This window comes from Protopterus annectens, chromosome 10.part0 (genome assembly GCF_019279795.1).
Source record: "Protopterus annectens isolate FY-2018-M chromosome 10.part0, PAN1.0, whole genome shotgun sequence".
NCBI lineage: Eukaryota > Metazoa > Chordata > Ceratodontiformes > Protopteridae > Protopterus > Protopterus annectens.
Window position 1 is genome coordinate 1,370,519,631 of NC_056744.1, and position 17,094 is coordinate 1,370,536,724.

At 38.3% G+C, this 17,094-nt stretch overlaps 1 protein-coding gene across 1 annotated transcript in view; it reads left to right on the forward strand.

The window, feature by feature from the left end:
- The window catches only part of LOC122814280 (receptor-type tyrosine-protein phosphatase C-like), a 1,011,948-nt gene that overhangs the window by 867,581 nt on the left and 127,273 nt on the right, over positions 1–17,094 (forward strand). The window contains exon 22 of the mRNA XM_044086871.1: positions 4,973–5,107. Coding sequence (XP_043942806.1) covers positions 4,973–5,107 — 135 coding nt within the window. The remainder of the gene's footprint in view (positions 1–4,972; positions 5,108–17,094) is intronic.

Genomic DNA, 17,094 nt, shown 5'->3' on the forward strand with positions numbered 1-17,094 from the left:
CATGTCCTTAAATGAATTTACAGTTTCAGTCACTGTGTGCTGCATTAAATATTCACCTTCCAATGTATGTCTCCCAAATCTCATATGCTTAGTGTTTGATGTATTTATTAGTATATTATTCTCATGTGTCCAAATAGTAAATTTAGTCACGTTCTTTTGCAGACATGCCCTGTCTGTAACACATGTAATCAGTTTACCCAATTTCAGGTCATCTGCATACAAACTGTAGAACACCTCAAGTGAAAGAGATAGGTCTGAAAGATGCAATCTATGCAGGTAATGACCTAGAACATAGCCCTGTGGGGTACCCTCACTGTAACCAATAATTTCACCTCTATAATTGCTGTATGATACTCGCCATGTCCTATTTGTAAGCCATGCAGCTATCCATCTTATCAAGATTAAATTAATACCTAGTTCTAATTTATTGATCAGTATTTTGTGTATGACCCTGTCAAATGCTGAAGTCAAATCTATATAAATTACATCACAGCACAATTTTCAGTCATACCTCTTATCCTGTTATTATATTGTTATAGAACGTTATATTTTCAACATATGCATGCTGATATATGGTTTCAAGTCCCAACCTTTACAGTTCTGAAAATAGATTATCCAATATTACCTTCACCTTTATTTTTCCACAACATGAAAGTAGACCTAAGGGTCTTATGACTTTGGGTTTGTCCTAATCCACTTTCCCCTTAAAGATAGGTTTAATAAGCTATACTATCTATGATGGCTGAAAGTTCTCTACTAACACTCAGAGAATCCTTGAGGATGCCATAATTTGTGCAGTCGTCTACTATTAATAACACCCAGCTTTTGACATGAGGAATACAGATCACAAGTGTTATTAGCTGTTACCTTTAAATATACATAGCATTTATTACATTGTACAAGATAATCGTGCTTTAGCAAATCATTAATTGCATACTCATTTAAGGAATCTGTATTCAGCTTCAAATGAACAAAAAAATTATAAAAGAAAAGAATAATCAAAATCAGTAACCACAGAATTCAAAGAGAACTTAGATCAACTTCTGTGAGAAAAATCACACAAACAATATACAACTAAATACTAAAGTATGTAAAGTTGTTGCTCTAACTGTGCAAGTTCTGTAACTCACACAAAAGCTGGAATTTCTTTATGTTGCCTGCAGTAGCTTCTGCTCACTATCACTTGCAGTCGCACCACTTTTTAAATGTAAAGGTCAATAAATCACAGACCAAGACAGGATTATTTATATAAGCTCTGGATTGTCCTCTCAGCAGTTTGTGTCACTTTATAGCTAACTAGGTTTCTTAGGTTGCCCAGAGTTTGCATGCCTAAAATCTATCCTTTGTAATAATAAACAGTAAAAATTAAAAGTAAAACAACAAAATATGAATCAAAGTAGATATTCTTATCTACAAGCTATCCCTTCCTTACTATAAACACTGAAAAAAAGTGGTAAAAAATAAAATATAAATTCAAATAAAAATTTTCTTAACAAGAAACTCCACAATAAATCACAAATCAAGGCAGGATTGTTTAGATAAGCTCTGGTTTGTCCTCTCTGTAGTCTGTGTCAGTTTATAGCTGACTTAGGACCCTTAGGTTGCCTAGAGGTTGCTTGTCTAAAATTTTTCCCTTTCTAACAACATTTTTTTTGAAATTAAAGGTAAAACAAAAAAATATAAATCATAGTAATTATTCTCATTATAAACTCTCTCTTCCTTCCTATAAACAGTGAAAACCAGTGGTAGGAAATAAAATATAAATTCAAATAAAACTTCTCTTACCAGAAAATTCCATAGTAAATCAGAAACTAAGACAAAACACACAAATGTGTCTCAGCTGCCTTCCATTACGGCAAGCCCCCTATACCTTACCTTACTTATTATCCTTTCACAATGGATATACAGCCTATAAGGGTTTATATCACCTAATCAAAACAGCTAAACATCGAACACCGTTTCATCGACCACTAAATATCGAACTACCATTTACACGTACAGCCAGTTCATCGCTTTTTTCCGTAGGGAAAAAAAATCATCTGTCCATCTAGAAATGACACACCACTTCAAACATTGTAAACTGGGGGGCTTTGCCCCCACCTCCCAACTAAATATGCCAACTCCGAGATCACACTACAGTGGGGAAAAGGAGAAATTCACGACGGCAGCCAAGCAATTTTTTTCCCTAGATAAAAAAAATCAGTGATTTGGCCATTCGCATAAATGGTAGTTAGATATTTAGTGGTCGATGAAACAACGTTCGATGTTTAGCCATTTTGATTAAGTAATATAAACCCGTCAATAAGAAGTAGCCAGTATGAGAAATCCTAGACAGCAGGAATTGCTTTAATCGTTTAAGATAATATGACCGTGGAATGAGAATGGTAACAATAGGAAGTGTTGTGAGCACACCCTCCCCTCAGGTCTATATCAGAATATCGACATTTCAAAATGTCGAAGCACATTTATTCAACATGAAAATGTCAAACGCTAACTTTGCTGAATGGCAAAAACATTGATTTTTTTTTCCAAGGGAAAGAAATCATTTGGCCGTTCTGTCATACATGCCCTTTCCCCAACTGTAGTGTGGTCTCGTGGTTAGAATATTTAGTTGGGGGTGTGTGGGGGCACAGCCCCCCATGGTGGTGGGTGGGGGGCAAAGCCTTCCTCTTAAATACATTAGTTTTTATGTTGTGTTGTTTATTGACATTCTGATTTCTTTCCCTTGGAAAAAAATTGGTGTTTTGGCCATTCGACAAAGTCAGCATTCAAGATTTTGGTGTTGAATACATGTGCTTCGTCATTTTGAAATGTCGATATTCTGATATAGACCCCCCCCCACTCATTGTGGTTCTGGGAAGCTTGCCCTTCTGCAGAACAATACTATCCCATTGTTATTTTTCAATAATTTCAGACCGTGACTGTCTTAGTACTCCTTGGAGACTACTATTGCCATTCCAGTGGTATGGTACAATGTACTATTCTGAGATATCAGTGATTGTACTCCTGCTCATTCCGGGAGATCCCATTAAAATATTGCTGCCATTTTTTTCATTGAACTGATAGATTTTATAGTAGTGAGAAATACTGAAGAACTGAAAACATTTTTGTGAATGAAATGCTGTAAAGTATTAAGCACACTTGTATACATCCACATATTTTAATTTCATTCTGTGGGCTTCTTTGTTTGATGCTTAAAGTGTATTTCTTACTTTCTGAAACATCTTTGCTTTGAACACACATATTCTATATATATATATATATATATATATTCTAAAATACCAACACCCTTCATAATTTATCATGGGAAAAAGGGTTTGTGGGAACCAAGCAATTTGACCCAATAGTCAATGCATGACCTCAACTGAAAGTATAGTTGAAGGGTCCTGAATGGTTCAACCTTTACCCACCCTTGTCACCATGTACATCACTACTACAGAGGTCACTACATCTTCTTGTTTTCTAATCCTTTGGTTCGTCTGGTGACCACATATGGACGCAATACATGGGGATTTATGAATATAATTAATAGACATTGGAACATTCTTATGGCCGAGGAGAGATTACACCCTTTTTTGGATGATAGATGCTCTTTTTCATTCAGGAGAGGACATACTTTGGGTTCCCTCTTTAGTCATTATAAGAGGGTGGGACCCAGTTCCATGGTTCCCACTTAACATACCCTCACAGGTGGCCCACTGATAGGCTGCATGCCATGTGGTCATTGTACTCATTGCAATCAGGTTCAGAAAATGAGGGAATTCAGTAGTCGCAATACATTGGTGGTTTTCAACATCAATTTTTGGGCTAACTGCAGCACAGAATGGGTTGTCTATTTGGTCACATGTTCATGCTCCTCATTCTATGTGGGACAAACTTCTAGACCTTTTCATCTCAGGACTGGGGAGCATCTCAGTGACATTAGGAATAAACGTCCTACTAATGCTTTGTACAAACGTGTGCAAACACAATACTGCATCTTTTCATTTCACTGTTATAGATTGTATTGTGGGTAAATGTAGGGATAAATCAGGATGGCATTATATACTTAATTTTAAGGAACGCAAATGGATTATTAAGTTAGGAGCTTTGTTCCCACCTGGGCTTAATGACCAATTATACTCACTGAAGAAGGCTATTACAGCCGAAACCGGTTTGGGGCAGGTAGTTGGGCTTATCACCCTCTACCTTGTTATGTGATTTTTTATTTTATGTATTAAACTCTGGGTTTCCACCTTTACTGCTGGCTTTTCTTTGGTTTGGATGGGTAAAGGTTGCCCAGAGTGGTTAAAACAGATACCTTGTACTGACCTAGTAGTATTTGTTGCAATCATACAGCATGGGTTTTTATGACAAAAGCTGTCTCTTCCCTTTTTAAATAACTCCTCTCTATAGTAGCAATCTTTCTTTGCCACATCTATTTGTACTGAAATGGTTCAGTGGGGACTTCAATAATATGATGTACATATGCATATCGTTGTGTGTGCAGGTGTATATGCAGTGCTTCAATTGCATTAGTGTTGTTGTTACTGATACTGTATCATTTAGGTGTTGTCTGTCTTCATTATTGTTAAGAGGTTTTTACATTTCATACATTTTGACAATCCTTATTATTGCTTTACTAAATTTGCTGCATTATCTACAGATATTTTTCAACTGGAATAAGAGGTAAATTCATTTTTAAACTTGTTTTAATTTTCAAACTTGCTGCCGGACATATAGTGGTAGCAAGTCCACTTACCTTCTAAAGCTTAACTGAACTTACCCTCTTGAAGTGGCAATTCTAGTTTACTACTGATAAAGACTCCAATTAGCCAGTCAAACAGTTAATCTGGAGGGCAACTTGTAGAAGTAGTATATAATTATAGTTAATATACGTTGTTAAGACAAATGTCAATCACATATTCAGTGTGTGGAGTTGTTTTGTCAGTCTCTTCAATAAAAAAGTATTTATTTATTTACTATTTTACAGGGTTACTGGGGCCCAAGAGCAGTAATTGCAACACAAGGCCCTTTGCAAGAAACAGTGGCAGACTTCTGGCTGATGTTATATCAGAGAAAAACAAAAGCTATTGTAATGCTGACTGAATGTACAGAAGGAGAAGAGGTTAGTGCATATTTTTAACTTACCTCATTCATCATTCCTGCAGTTGCGACAGAAAATTGCTGAGTGGTGCGAGACAGTTTGGTTCACTAATGTATTGTACTATATTGACACTTCATGCATGGGATTCCTAAATGTTGTGTTATTGTAGCAAATGGATTAAAATCTTTACACTGAATTGTGCTATAAAATAATAAGGGGGCATAAAGAACATTTCCCCCAGAGCCCCATATACTCTTATTAATCAAGTGTCTAAAAACGCCAGCTTTTCTCCTATAAACATGTAGCATTGTGAAATGTTAATTTTCTAGATTAACAATGAATAGGCCTATGAATTGTTCCCCTATCAATGCTGGATAGATAATTTAACCATGCCCTCAAGACTGCACATCAGAGGCAAGCAAAATGAGTGCGCAGCCAAGTACCATAGGGATTGCAAGAGGTCTGTGACAAGTTAGACTGTTTAGCTTCACTAAAGGCTAAAATACTGGGGGATAAAGCAGCTATTAAAGCAGAAAATAGCCATCGTAACCAAGCCTTGGAAGAATGTATAGTGAAGATCTCTGCCTTAGAATTATCTGCACATGTCTACATCTCCTGGATATTGGAATATGATGAGCTATACATACTTATAAGGAGCTCCAGTAACTTTCTAGAGGTGCACTTGATAAAAACATTACTCAGCATGACCCATTACAATAAAATGCACACACAGGGGTTTGAGACCATGAGGACCATCTGAAGTACCCTGAAATCCAATTATTTTTAAAATATTGAACTGAACTGATAAGGAGCATATTTTATAATATGCAGGGAAAAAGTAATATGTATCAAGTTGACATTTATCAGCATTTTTATATTGATCCCAAGACATTGAAAAAAGGAAAGCCTTTTCATCGGTCCAGTTTTTTGCTATCGAAACAGTTTTCCCGCTGTTTTCAAATACCCAGCCAGAAAAGCCATTAAGTGCTAGAAGGAAAACAGTTTTATTTATTTATTTATTTATTTATTTATTTATTTTTGATTCTGAAATAAAGGCTGCATTTTTTAAAAGACAAACTACTAAAAAAGACACTGAATAAATACCTTAAACTATATAAAAAAACTATATAAAAATATTTCTCTCTTGTTTAACTCATACTACTCTGCATAAAAATATTTTTCTCTTGCTTAACAATGTGGAGCTTTTCTCCCCGGGCCTCTGCTGTAAATGGACCTAGTCCAGTCAGAATTTCCCAGTTAACAAATGTAAAATAAAATAAAAATAAATAAACTTGACTGCTATGACTTGTGCAGCTCAGTTTGCTAACAATTAGACAACTCTGTTCTCTGGAATATTAAGGAAGACAGTGGTAGTAAGAAATATGCAGCCATCTCTTCTATAGAAAATCTTCCACATTCTCAGGAGACAACACCAAGAGAACAAAAAAAGAATCAGTCTACAAGCCTTTTGAAGAGAGTTGGGAAGTCTGCATCCAGTGGATTGTTTACTGATAACACCCAAATCAACAACAGATTTGAAACTCTTCCAAGGAGGAATCTTGAAAAAGATATACAAAAAGATGACAGCAACCACAATGGGACAAAAACCTACGGAGATACCCCTTTCTATCACTGGGGTCAAGGGAGTAGAGAAGATCATCAATTAGGATAGGACTAAAACAGGGACTTAGAGTTTAAAGGCAAAGGAAAGACAGAATCGGACAACATGAGGGTAAAATGTCTTAATTATTATGATGGATCTCACTTAAGGAAGTCTATGTACTACTTTCCGTTTTTGCATGGAACTTACACTTTTCATTGCACTCAGTTCTAGTAAATTTTTCACAGTAAAGCAATTACTATTTAACCAGTTGCAGCAGAGCTAACATTAGATTATGTATGACTTCAGGTTTAGAAACTTGTGAGTTACTATTATGAAACAGTTTGATTCTTGTGCGAATTCCTGATTAATGTCAAACAGAAGACTTTTTGGAGGTGCATTTAATAAAGGTATTACCCATCATGACCCATTACAACAAAATGAGCGCACAAGGTTTTGAAACCATGATGACTATCTAACATACCCTGAAAGCCAATTATTTTTAAAATGCCAAACTAAACTGATAGGGAACATATTTTATAATCTGCAGATGAAAGTCACCTCTTCTTACTATTTATTAGAGAAGGTTTGTTAAATTAATGTTAGGGGTTTAATTAATTGTTAATTGTAAAATTCATGTTAGAGGTTAAATTTCTCCTCTAAAAAGAAAGTTTTTTAAGAAATGATTTGGGGAAATAAAGTCTGACATAGTATGTATGCAAGAATGTAAAATTATTTGTAAGTATGGCAAGATACTGAGACAAGGGACCATTTGATATACCCTGAAATCAAATTATTTTTAAAATGCTGAACTAAACTGATAAGGGGTACATTTTATAATCTACAGAGGAAAGTCGCCTCTTCTTAATATTTGTTAAAAGAGGTTTGTTAAATTAATGTAAGGCATTTAATTAATTCTTAATTGTTAAATTAATGTTAAGGAGGTTAATTTCCCCTCTAAAAAGTAAGTTTTTAAAGAAATATTATAGGGAAATAAAGTCAGACATTGTATGTGTGAATTGTTAAATTAATGTTAGGGAGGTTAATTTCTCCTCTAAAAAGAAAATTTTTAAAGAAACATTCTGGAGAAATAAAGTCAGACATTGTATGTGTGAAATAATTTAAAATGATATTGTCAGGTATGGGAAGATACTAAAACATTAATGGGAAGGCACAAGTCATTAAGCCTCACCTATAATGTTAAAGCAGGAGTGGCCATTTTGGTCAGAGAATGCTTAGGACCAAAGCTCTTAGAGCATAGAGCAGTCAAAAAGTGGAGGGCAGTCTGACTTACCTACAAAACCCCAAATGGGCAAATTATGATAGGCAATGTGTAAGGGTATAATGTGGAGTCATCCCAATTGATTATAGAGTTCCTTACTTTATTAAATGACAGAAAGACACATTAGCTTCAGGCAACAATAGAACATTAGAGAAACATGTACTTTTCCTAGAAGGTTTTTAAAGAGCGCATGAAAAATCCAAGGCCGGCACAAATTTTGAGCATATGACATCTGGAGGAAAACATACAAACCTTTAGAAACCCAAATAATTTAAATTCTAGCCACTTGGATTACTGGCTAGCTTCAGGGAAAGTATTACAAGGTATTAGAGAGGCCACATTTCTGTCAGCAGTTGCATGCTAGTTTTCTGCTCATGATCCAGTCAAGCACAGTAGGCCATGGACATCAGACCCTATAATCCTCAGTGATAGAGCCCTGGTAGGAAGCATAGGATAAGGTCTATTAGATTTCATGAGTTGTAATCTGGTGAGAAGCTTCCCAATAAAAGTATGGTGAGATGTGTGCAAATGAGAATTAGAAAACCTATGCTGATGGATGAAACTGAGGGTACTTTGAAAAGATAGATACAGATATCTTCCAGCTAGAAGTAGTAGTCTTTGTTGCATCTGTGGATGGAACAAAGACATTCTAAGGCAATATAAATTACTGAAGATTAACATATTAAAAGAATCAAATCTGCAACTACACCATGAGAGAGCTGATGTCAGAATATGGCCAAAAGCTTTATGCAGATCCTATTTGTAGTGATGCCAACAAGAAAAAAAAGTTCAAAAATATTTAGAGAAGATTAGTCTACCAGTCCTCTCCAAGTTGAAAAAAAATTACATCACAATGGAAGAGACACAGTTAAAAATGATACAAATCTAATCAGTGTCCCAGTGGGCAGTATGGTTGTCTTTGGTGCTGGAAGATTAGAAGACTGTGGGTTTTTTTTTTCTCAGTCTGGGTGAATGGACTAATTTTGCCCCACAAATACCAGAACAAGGGAGATAAACCTGTTTCAGTACATCAATAAAACATACTTGAGAGACAGATTCATTACTCAGTGTCTCACTCACCTCTGTAGTAAACTCCCCCTGCAGATAAAGCAGTGTGACATACTCTCTTCCTTCAAATAGGAGCTGCATAATTGGATGGGTATTCATAAATTTCCCATAGGTTTGATTGGCCTAGCCTCCTTAACAGGAGGATGTATAGTCTATGGTGAGAACTAACAAAGTGTAATGGTGACAAGACTTTGTAGCCTTGAAATTCATATGATTCATATGATTTGTTTAAGGATACAGTAAACAAGATATTGGGTCTGGATGCACTAAATGTTGAACTGTACAAAGCTTTAAATAGAAATGGGATTGGGGATAATCTACTCTCATAATATACCTGACAAATGTATAGAACATTTTAATATAATGCTAAACCATTAAACAATTAATACAGGAAAAACCACTGAGGATTAATATTCAGTGGACGTACCTGGTTAACACATAAAATAAAGTAAAATAATTAAATGAACATCATCCCCATATAGAGTCTTTCTGCTGGAAGTACCTGGATATCTCAATAGATGCTATTACTCTGTTATTCACCTGTATGTATCTTACTGTTATACAAAATATACTTTAGTGTTTGTTACATATGTATATTTTATGTGGAGCTTTTCTCTCTGGGTTTCCACTGAAAAAGGACCTGCGTCCAGTCAGACTTTCTCAGTAATCAAATGTAAAATAAAATAAATAATAAAAATAAATAAAGTCTAGAAGACGAGCTTGTCATGGATAAAAATCAAGAGATGAACACAAACGAAAAGTATGATTATTATGGGAGACCTCAGTATGACAGAGGCAGACTGGGATATACGACCTTATAAACTAAGCAGACAGAAATGAATGATTGATGCATTTAATGTACGAAAAAAGGGTTTGAAAAAATGATCATACAGACCCAGGAAAGGGAAAATCCTTAGCCTTATGTCCTTTATACTGTAGGAAAGAAGAGTGAAAGGATTTACAAGTCATGATGCCAGAACCCAATAGTGGTCACACAGCACTGTGGGTCACAGTACCTGTGCAGAGTCAAAGATTAGGTGAAAATTCTAAATGAATGTTTTACTTCAAGTTTTCCTCAAAGAAGCAAAAGGGAAAGCACTATTATAAAAAGGTAGACTGAAAACAGAGAAATAGTGCCAAGATGAAAAAATAATGACTGTAGAGGTGAATGGTGTGTGTGTGGGAGACTGAGGGAAGATAAACCTCTGATACTGGATGGTGTCTCTCATAAGGTCCCAAAAGGACACCGGGAGGTTTGTTAAATTTGCTAACTTGGGACAACTGTTGTATAGTCCTGGGAGACTGTAGTCAAGAAGTTATTATTCCCATTTACAAAGGCAGTGTGATTAGCAACCCAGAAAGCTATCGGTCATTACATCTAGCTTCAGTTGTGGATATACCAGTGAAAATGGCACTGAAATCCTTTCAACAGTACTTACGTATTATCACAACCAGTTTTTAGCGATAATACCACTTGCTTCCCGATATTGAAAGCTGACCATTATTGTTGTAGCAATGTCAGGAAATGTCTTTTCTTTCACAGTGAAGGTTGTTTTAAGAAGGGTTGTCAAGAACAAAGGAGAAAGTGTGTTGCTGTAGCTGTGTGCACTTTACTGCCAGCATGTGTGGAGCTGTCTCATTTGTGTATTAATGGTGCTTACAGCCGCAGCGACAGTAACTTTTTCTGGTGTTCCTGATAACCCTTCTTAAAATCACCTTCACTGTGAAATAAAAATCAATTTAAACATAACCATTCCTGTGCTGCTAATGTGAAATCACCCTTCCCTCTCTAACTTTGCCTGATTACTGAATAGTTTGTCCCCAAAACACCTTTTAGGTATAACACTGTAGACAGATAATTAACAGGAAAAGCAGACGTGATGGTGAAATCTCCATTCTTGAGAGGTTTATTGTCCTGTTTACAAAGTCAGATTTCAAGTGTTGTACATCTCCAATTCCCCTCCAAAACAGCTCATTTGCTGTACTTGTTAAATCACTTACACATTCCCCTTAATATTTCCTGAAGGACGCTGGAAATATTTGAACAGAAAGGTCAATGTGCCTAACTGCTGTCATGAACTTCAAAGGTCATGGTTGATTCAAATAGCTGCCATCTCTGAACGATGAAATGTTGTTAGGGGCCTTACAACAGTAATGGTTCACATACATAATTTATAGGTCTTCCTGAAGGTAATCCATAGTTTTTACTGAGCAATAAGGACTTTCAATAATACTGTACAGTGTTGCATGGCCACCATTGACTTGAAGTATGCTATTTCCACAACCGTGAACATCTGGTTGCGATAATACATAAGTACCCTTTCAACATTTCTGAGTCCAATAGACTGCTTATTGAACACATATATGGATTCATAATGGGTAGATCTTGTCAGACTAATCTGTTCTAGCCTTGTGACTTGGTCATTATGGATGCAGCCAAAAGTTGTTGCAGGTGTGATCTGTGTAGCAGGCTACTAACAAAAAATTTAGGAGAATATACAAGTAACCAATGGGTAAATCTGTGTAGAATTAGGGGAAACAGAGAGAGAGAGAGAGAGAGAGACAGAGAGAGGAAGTACTATCCTGAAGAGAATTTGCTGAAAATTGGGAAATTAGAAGAGGTAACCTATAGGGCATTCATCATTCATCAAACTTTGTTTAATGTGCTCATGTCTTACATCATACAGTGAATAAAAACCTGGATCAGTCCCTATCTAGATGACTCTAAGGTTGGGACAGAGGAGGTGAAAACCTAAGGGGGACCTAAATGTAGCTACTTCATTTCTTCTCATCTGAGTCTATGGTACTGCACCTGAGGAATGGTAATGCAAAGGTTAAAGGCAGGCTAAAGAATCCAGAGGAGGAAAATAACCAAGAAGTTATTACTAAAAACCTAAACCAGTAGGCTTAGTGCAAAATAGCAGCAGTAAAGGTAAAGTAATTACTGCTGTACATATGTAAGGGAATGCAATGAATATATGGTTGAATGAGAATTTCATAGTAAGTGTGTAAACCATGCAACCCAATAAAAAAACAATAAACCAAGACGGTCCACATAGTTCATATAAAATTTAAATACTAAACTAAAAGGTAGTCTGCACCATTACTCAATGAAAACAATTGAGATGGTTCATCTGATATGACATTCTTTACTCTGCAAACGAAGTAGACATCTAGTATAACAGTGAAAGATGTACACAAATAACAAAGCCGTACTTCACCTTACAGCATCAGATCTGTAAGAATCAAAGTGTCTCATACAAAAGAAGAAGTCCCAATCTTTATAGTGTCTTTTTCTGCCAACATCAGCAGTTTAGAGAATTTGCCAGAATAATAAGTCTTTCCTTTGAAGCTGGTTTGCTAACAGTTTGTTTTTCATATCTCAAACATTCTGTTCCTGAAGAATAAATCCTCGGTCTTGCTGTTATCTTGCACGTCCTGTTGACAAAACACAGCTACATACAAGAGTTCATCTTAACCTGCTTGATAATAAATTTCACAAACTGCGTAGTTTATAAAGATAAAATATTTTACTTCTGACTTCTAATAACAATGAATGCCAAGCTATATGCTTTTGCCAAGAGTTTAAACTAAGTATACTCTGTACTACACTGAAAAGCAGAATATTTATTTTACATTTTCAGAAAAATCCACTGAAAGCCATTTTAACCTGTTCATTACTGAAAACAGAATATTTCAACTCTCACAATTCCCTCTTTATAATTTAAAAGGTGGAAAATGACTGCTCATTTTTGATTTCGGTTGCACACAATCAAACCTTTTCCCTTTTATCTAGGTTAACCATCATGACTTGTTGAATTCTATACATTTTTCACAAATGGCAACTTAAATAGCAATTCCAGACAGTTAATATGACTATAATGCCTAACACTACTAATACAGGATGCATCAACCAATTTAACAAGTTTTTTCCCCGATTTTGACCAACCAGTAAAGATATCCCATCAATTGTGAGCAGTGTCTTTTTTGGTCTTTTCAGCCAAACTAAGTAATTTATCTTTTGCAATGATGCTTAATGCCTCATAATACAGAATACTTGTATTTCTTTTTCCTAAGTACTCTCTGAGAATCTCAGTATTATTCATTATGTTTTTTAAATTATCTAAAGATACAGATATATTAGGAAGCTGTTTTAAGTCACAATTCCAACTTGTGGAAGCATTTACTTCTGTGGTTTCAGTAAACACATAGCTCTGATTATTCCATTTAAGGAAGTCAACATGTGATAAACATCCTACAAAAGGTAAGTTTAAATTATAACCTACATCCTGATCTGTAACCAGGCAAACATGCTGTGGAGCCACTTCTATAAACATTTGAAAAGAAAATGGCATAATGGTCCACTTATATAAGTTAACAGAATGCTGCAGTAAGCATGTGCTTCATAGACAGGCAAATGCTATCCACAAATTAATCCATTTTGAGTCTGTGTACAATGCTCAGTTTTATGTGTTTTTCCTCTCATATCTATATGATTACCTTCAAATTGTGGCAACCAATACTCATACCTTCTGGTATGAGAAATATCATAGGTAATACCATAAACTGACACACAAAAAGAGATTATGTACTCACCGTAATGTTCCATCTGAGTAGTTAGACTTCATTTGTCATCAACCTGTGGGTTTCTGATCTGATACAGATCCGAGCCGGCAGCTTTCCAAGCTAAGATCCGAGCTCCAAGATCCTTCCCTTTACCCATACTACACTGCAACCTCCTTCCAACCCTCAGATTGAGTTTGCCACCCACAGCATGATGCACATCAACCCAAGAGACATAACCTGACCTGATCACATAAAACTAGGCTTACAAGACCCAGAAATCTGAGGCCAAGGACTATCGTAAACTAGCAAGGTCAGGGGGAAGGAGGGAGGGAAGGTTAATGACAAATGAAGTCTAACTACTCAGATGGAATGTTATGGTGAGTACATAACTTCTATATCTGCAGTAGACTTCATTTGGTCATCAACCTGTGGGACAGAGTTCCCAGCTACCAAAAACATTGGGAGGCCCTTAAGGAAGGATATTCCAGAGCACTGCAGAACCAAAAGAAGCCCTTCCTCTAGACACCATGTCCAACTTATAATGAGTAATAAAGGTGAGAGAGGAAGCCCAGGTAGCCACTGAATGAATGTAATCTAGAGAAACTCTGGACCAAAAGGCAGTAGAAGGAGCTATAGAACAAGTAGAATGATCGCGAATCCTGTCTGGTTCTGGTAATCCATGTTCCTTGTACACCTGCAAAATACAAAGTGAGATCCATCTAGCAAGCATTACATTTGAAACTGGTTTCCCCAAAAAGGTTTGGCAAAGGAAACAAATAGCTGATCAGACTTACGGAAGGGTTTAGTTCTATGTAAATAAAAGCATAACTGTCTGTGAACGTCCAGCAAATGAAGCTTGTATTCCCCTTTATTTTGAAAGTTAGGGAAGAATACTGGGAGATTAATAGACTGATTGATATTTGATTCCGAAGTGACTTTAGGGAGGAAAGAAGGGTTCATCCTTAGAGACACCCTATCCTTATGAAAAAATAAGTATGGGGGTTTCATACACAAAGCTTGAAGTTCTGAAACCTTCTTGGCCATGGTAATAGCCACCAGGAAGGCTGTCTTCCATGGCAAGAATTTCAAATCAACTGATGCTGTGGGTTCGAACGGAGGTGCAGCTAAGGCCTGAAGAACCAAGGTCAAATCCCACAGAGGGGAAGGATGCTTAATAGGAGATCTCAGCAAAAAGGTACCTTTGATGAAGGTCAGCTAGAGAACCTGAATTTTCTCCTACATGAAAATGGGAAATAGGTGCCAGCTGGACGTTCACAGTGGAAGAGCTTGGCCCCCTGTTGGAAAATTTGAGACAGAAATTCTAATACCACTGGAATAGGAGCGGTAAAGGGGTCCAAATTTCTCTGAGAAGCTCAAATGGAAAAATGCTTCCATGTACTACGGTACACCTTTCAGGTGGAGGACTTGTGTGCTGCCACCAGAATGGACTTAATGGGGAAGCGAGATCGGGAGTCCTGGTCATTAATGGAACTGGAGCAAACAAGCAGTAAGTTTGAGGCTTTCCAGATTCGGGGGAGGAATTCCCAAGGGATGACAAATGAGATCCGGTATGGGATCCAAGATCCAGGATGTAGCTACTAGATGAGACCATAGGCAAGGGAACCAAACTTGACGAGTCCAGAATGGGGCTATGAGGATAATCCTGCTCCCCAACCTCCAAGCTTTCTGCAAGAATTTTGTCTTAAGAGGTAGCGGGGGATATGCATAAAGAAGACCAGGTGACCAAGCATGGACAAGAGCATATCTGGGAGCTTCCCCCAAGGAGGAATTAGAGCGAAAAACTCACCGCACTTCATGTTGGACAGTGATGTGAAGAGATCGCAGCAAGGCTGACCCCACTTGAGGAAGATCTGTTCTGCTACATAAGGGTTTAGAGACCACACGTATGGCAACAGGATAGTCCTGCTCAGTTTGTCCGCTAAAATGTTGGACCAAACCAGGATGTGCATTGCTATCAGAAAAAGGTTGGTGGAGATTGCCCATTCCCACACTTTCATGGCCTCTCGACAAAGGGGATAGGACCTGGTCCCCCCCATTTGTTGATATACCAGAGCACTGACATATTGTCTGACTGAATTGCTTGTCAGTAGGAGGGCTCAAAACTTCATCAGGCAGTTTAGGTATTGGTTCTACAGTGTCTGGTTCCTTTTAAGCTCTGGTGGTAATGAGGTCCACCAGAGGATCAGCAGGGGGAAGACACCCAAGAGGTAGATGGGCCTGTGTCAAATGCCTCTAGGAATACCGACTCATCCGAGGAAGGCTTTTGGGGGGACCAACCTCCCTTCTGATGGAGGATTTCCATTATGTCTCTAAAGGAGTCGTCTTCGGGAGGCGATCTGGAGGAGCCTTCCCCTTCCTCCAAGTCGGTATCTTCCATGAGGGACTCGGGGGAGTCCATGTGCCTCCTCTTGCACTGGCATTTGCGAGGGACCTCCTCGGGGGGGGCTCTCCGGGGAGGGCTCACAAACCGTTTCGTATTCCTCGAGGGGAACCGTCTGGGGCATATCAGACACAGGCTGTCCCTGGGAGGACTGGATGACAGAAGACACACAGCTGCAAGGGAGCAGAGACAGACTCCGAGGAAAGAATCAGGGGTCTCAATCCTCCTGAGAGAACCCTCTCCACAATATTGAAGGCCGAAGGGGAACTGGCTTCCCTGAAACTAGTAGGACAAGTAGCTGTGCCCCTCGGATCTGACGAAGGGATCAGAGCCGAATCCGGAACAGCCGGGCCCAGAGGAATGGTATGTCCCGACCATAACGGATACAGTGACACACTCATCCTCCCGGATCCAATGCCCAGATCATGGCTCCTAGAGCTCGGATCCAACAAAGGATCTAACAAACTCGAGGGCATGGCTGGCATCGAGGTGGGAGGAACCATCGGTAGTGACCCCCTGACTCCAGGGCTCCTCAGATCCAGGGACTCCGAAACCTGGGGATGGATTGAGAAGGAGCTATCACGGCTAACATCGGAGCTGAACTCCCCACTCCGGCAGGAGGGGGAGCCATCAACACTCCCATCTGCAACTGAGTCAGAAAGAACCTTCTCATCATCAGGTCTATGTCAGCCTCCGAGAGGCTTCTTGTGGATCTGAAGGATGCCACTGACACCATCCGGGAGGGCCAATGTGAGGAGGACCTTGAAGCAGGCCGAACCTCCTCCTCTGGCTCCGGGGAAAATCTAGGAGAATGGAGCTGAGGGACGACAGCCTAAGAGCCTTTTCTGGGGTAGAGACCACTTTAACAGGGGGGGCTGATGGATCAGATGGGTCTGCTGGTCTCTTATGACCCCTCTCCTTGTCTGTCTCTCTTTCCTTTTCTCTGTCTCTTTCTTTCTCTCTATGCTACTCCTTCCTGGCCTCTCTAGCACCCTGTTTGGAAGCAGAAGTGTGAGTCCTGGACAGGGGAGGAGGGCCAGAAGCTGGAACAGCCACAGCCATGGCTGTAGAAGAAGCCACCAATTCTGCCA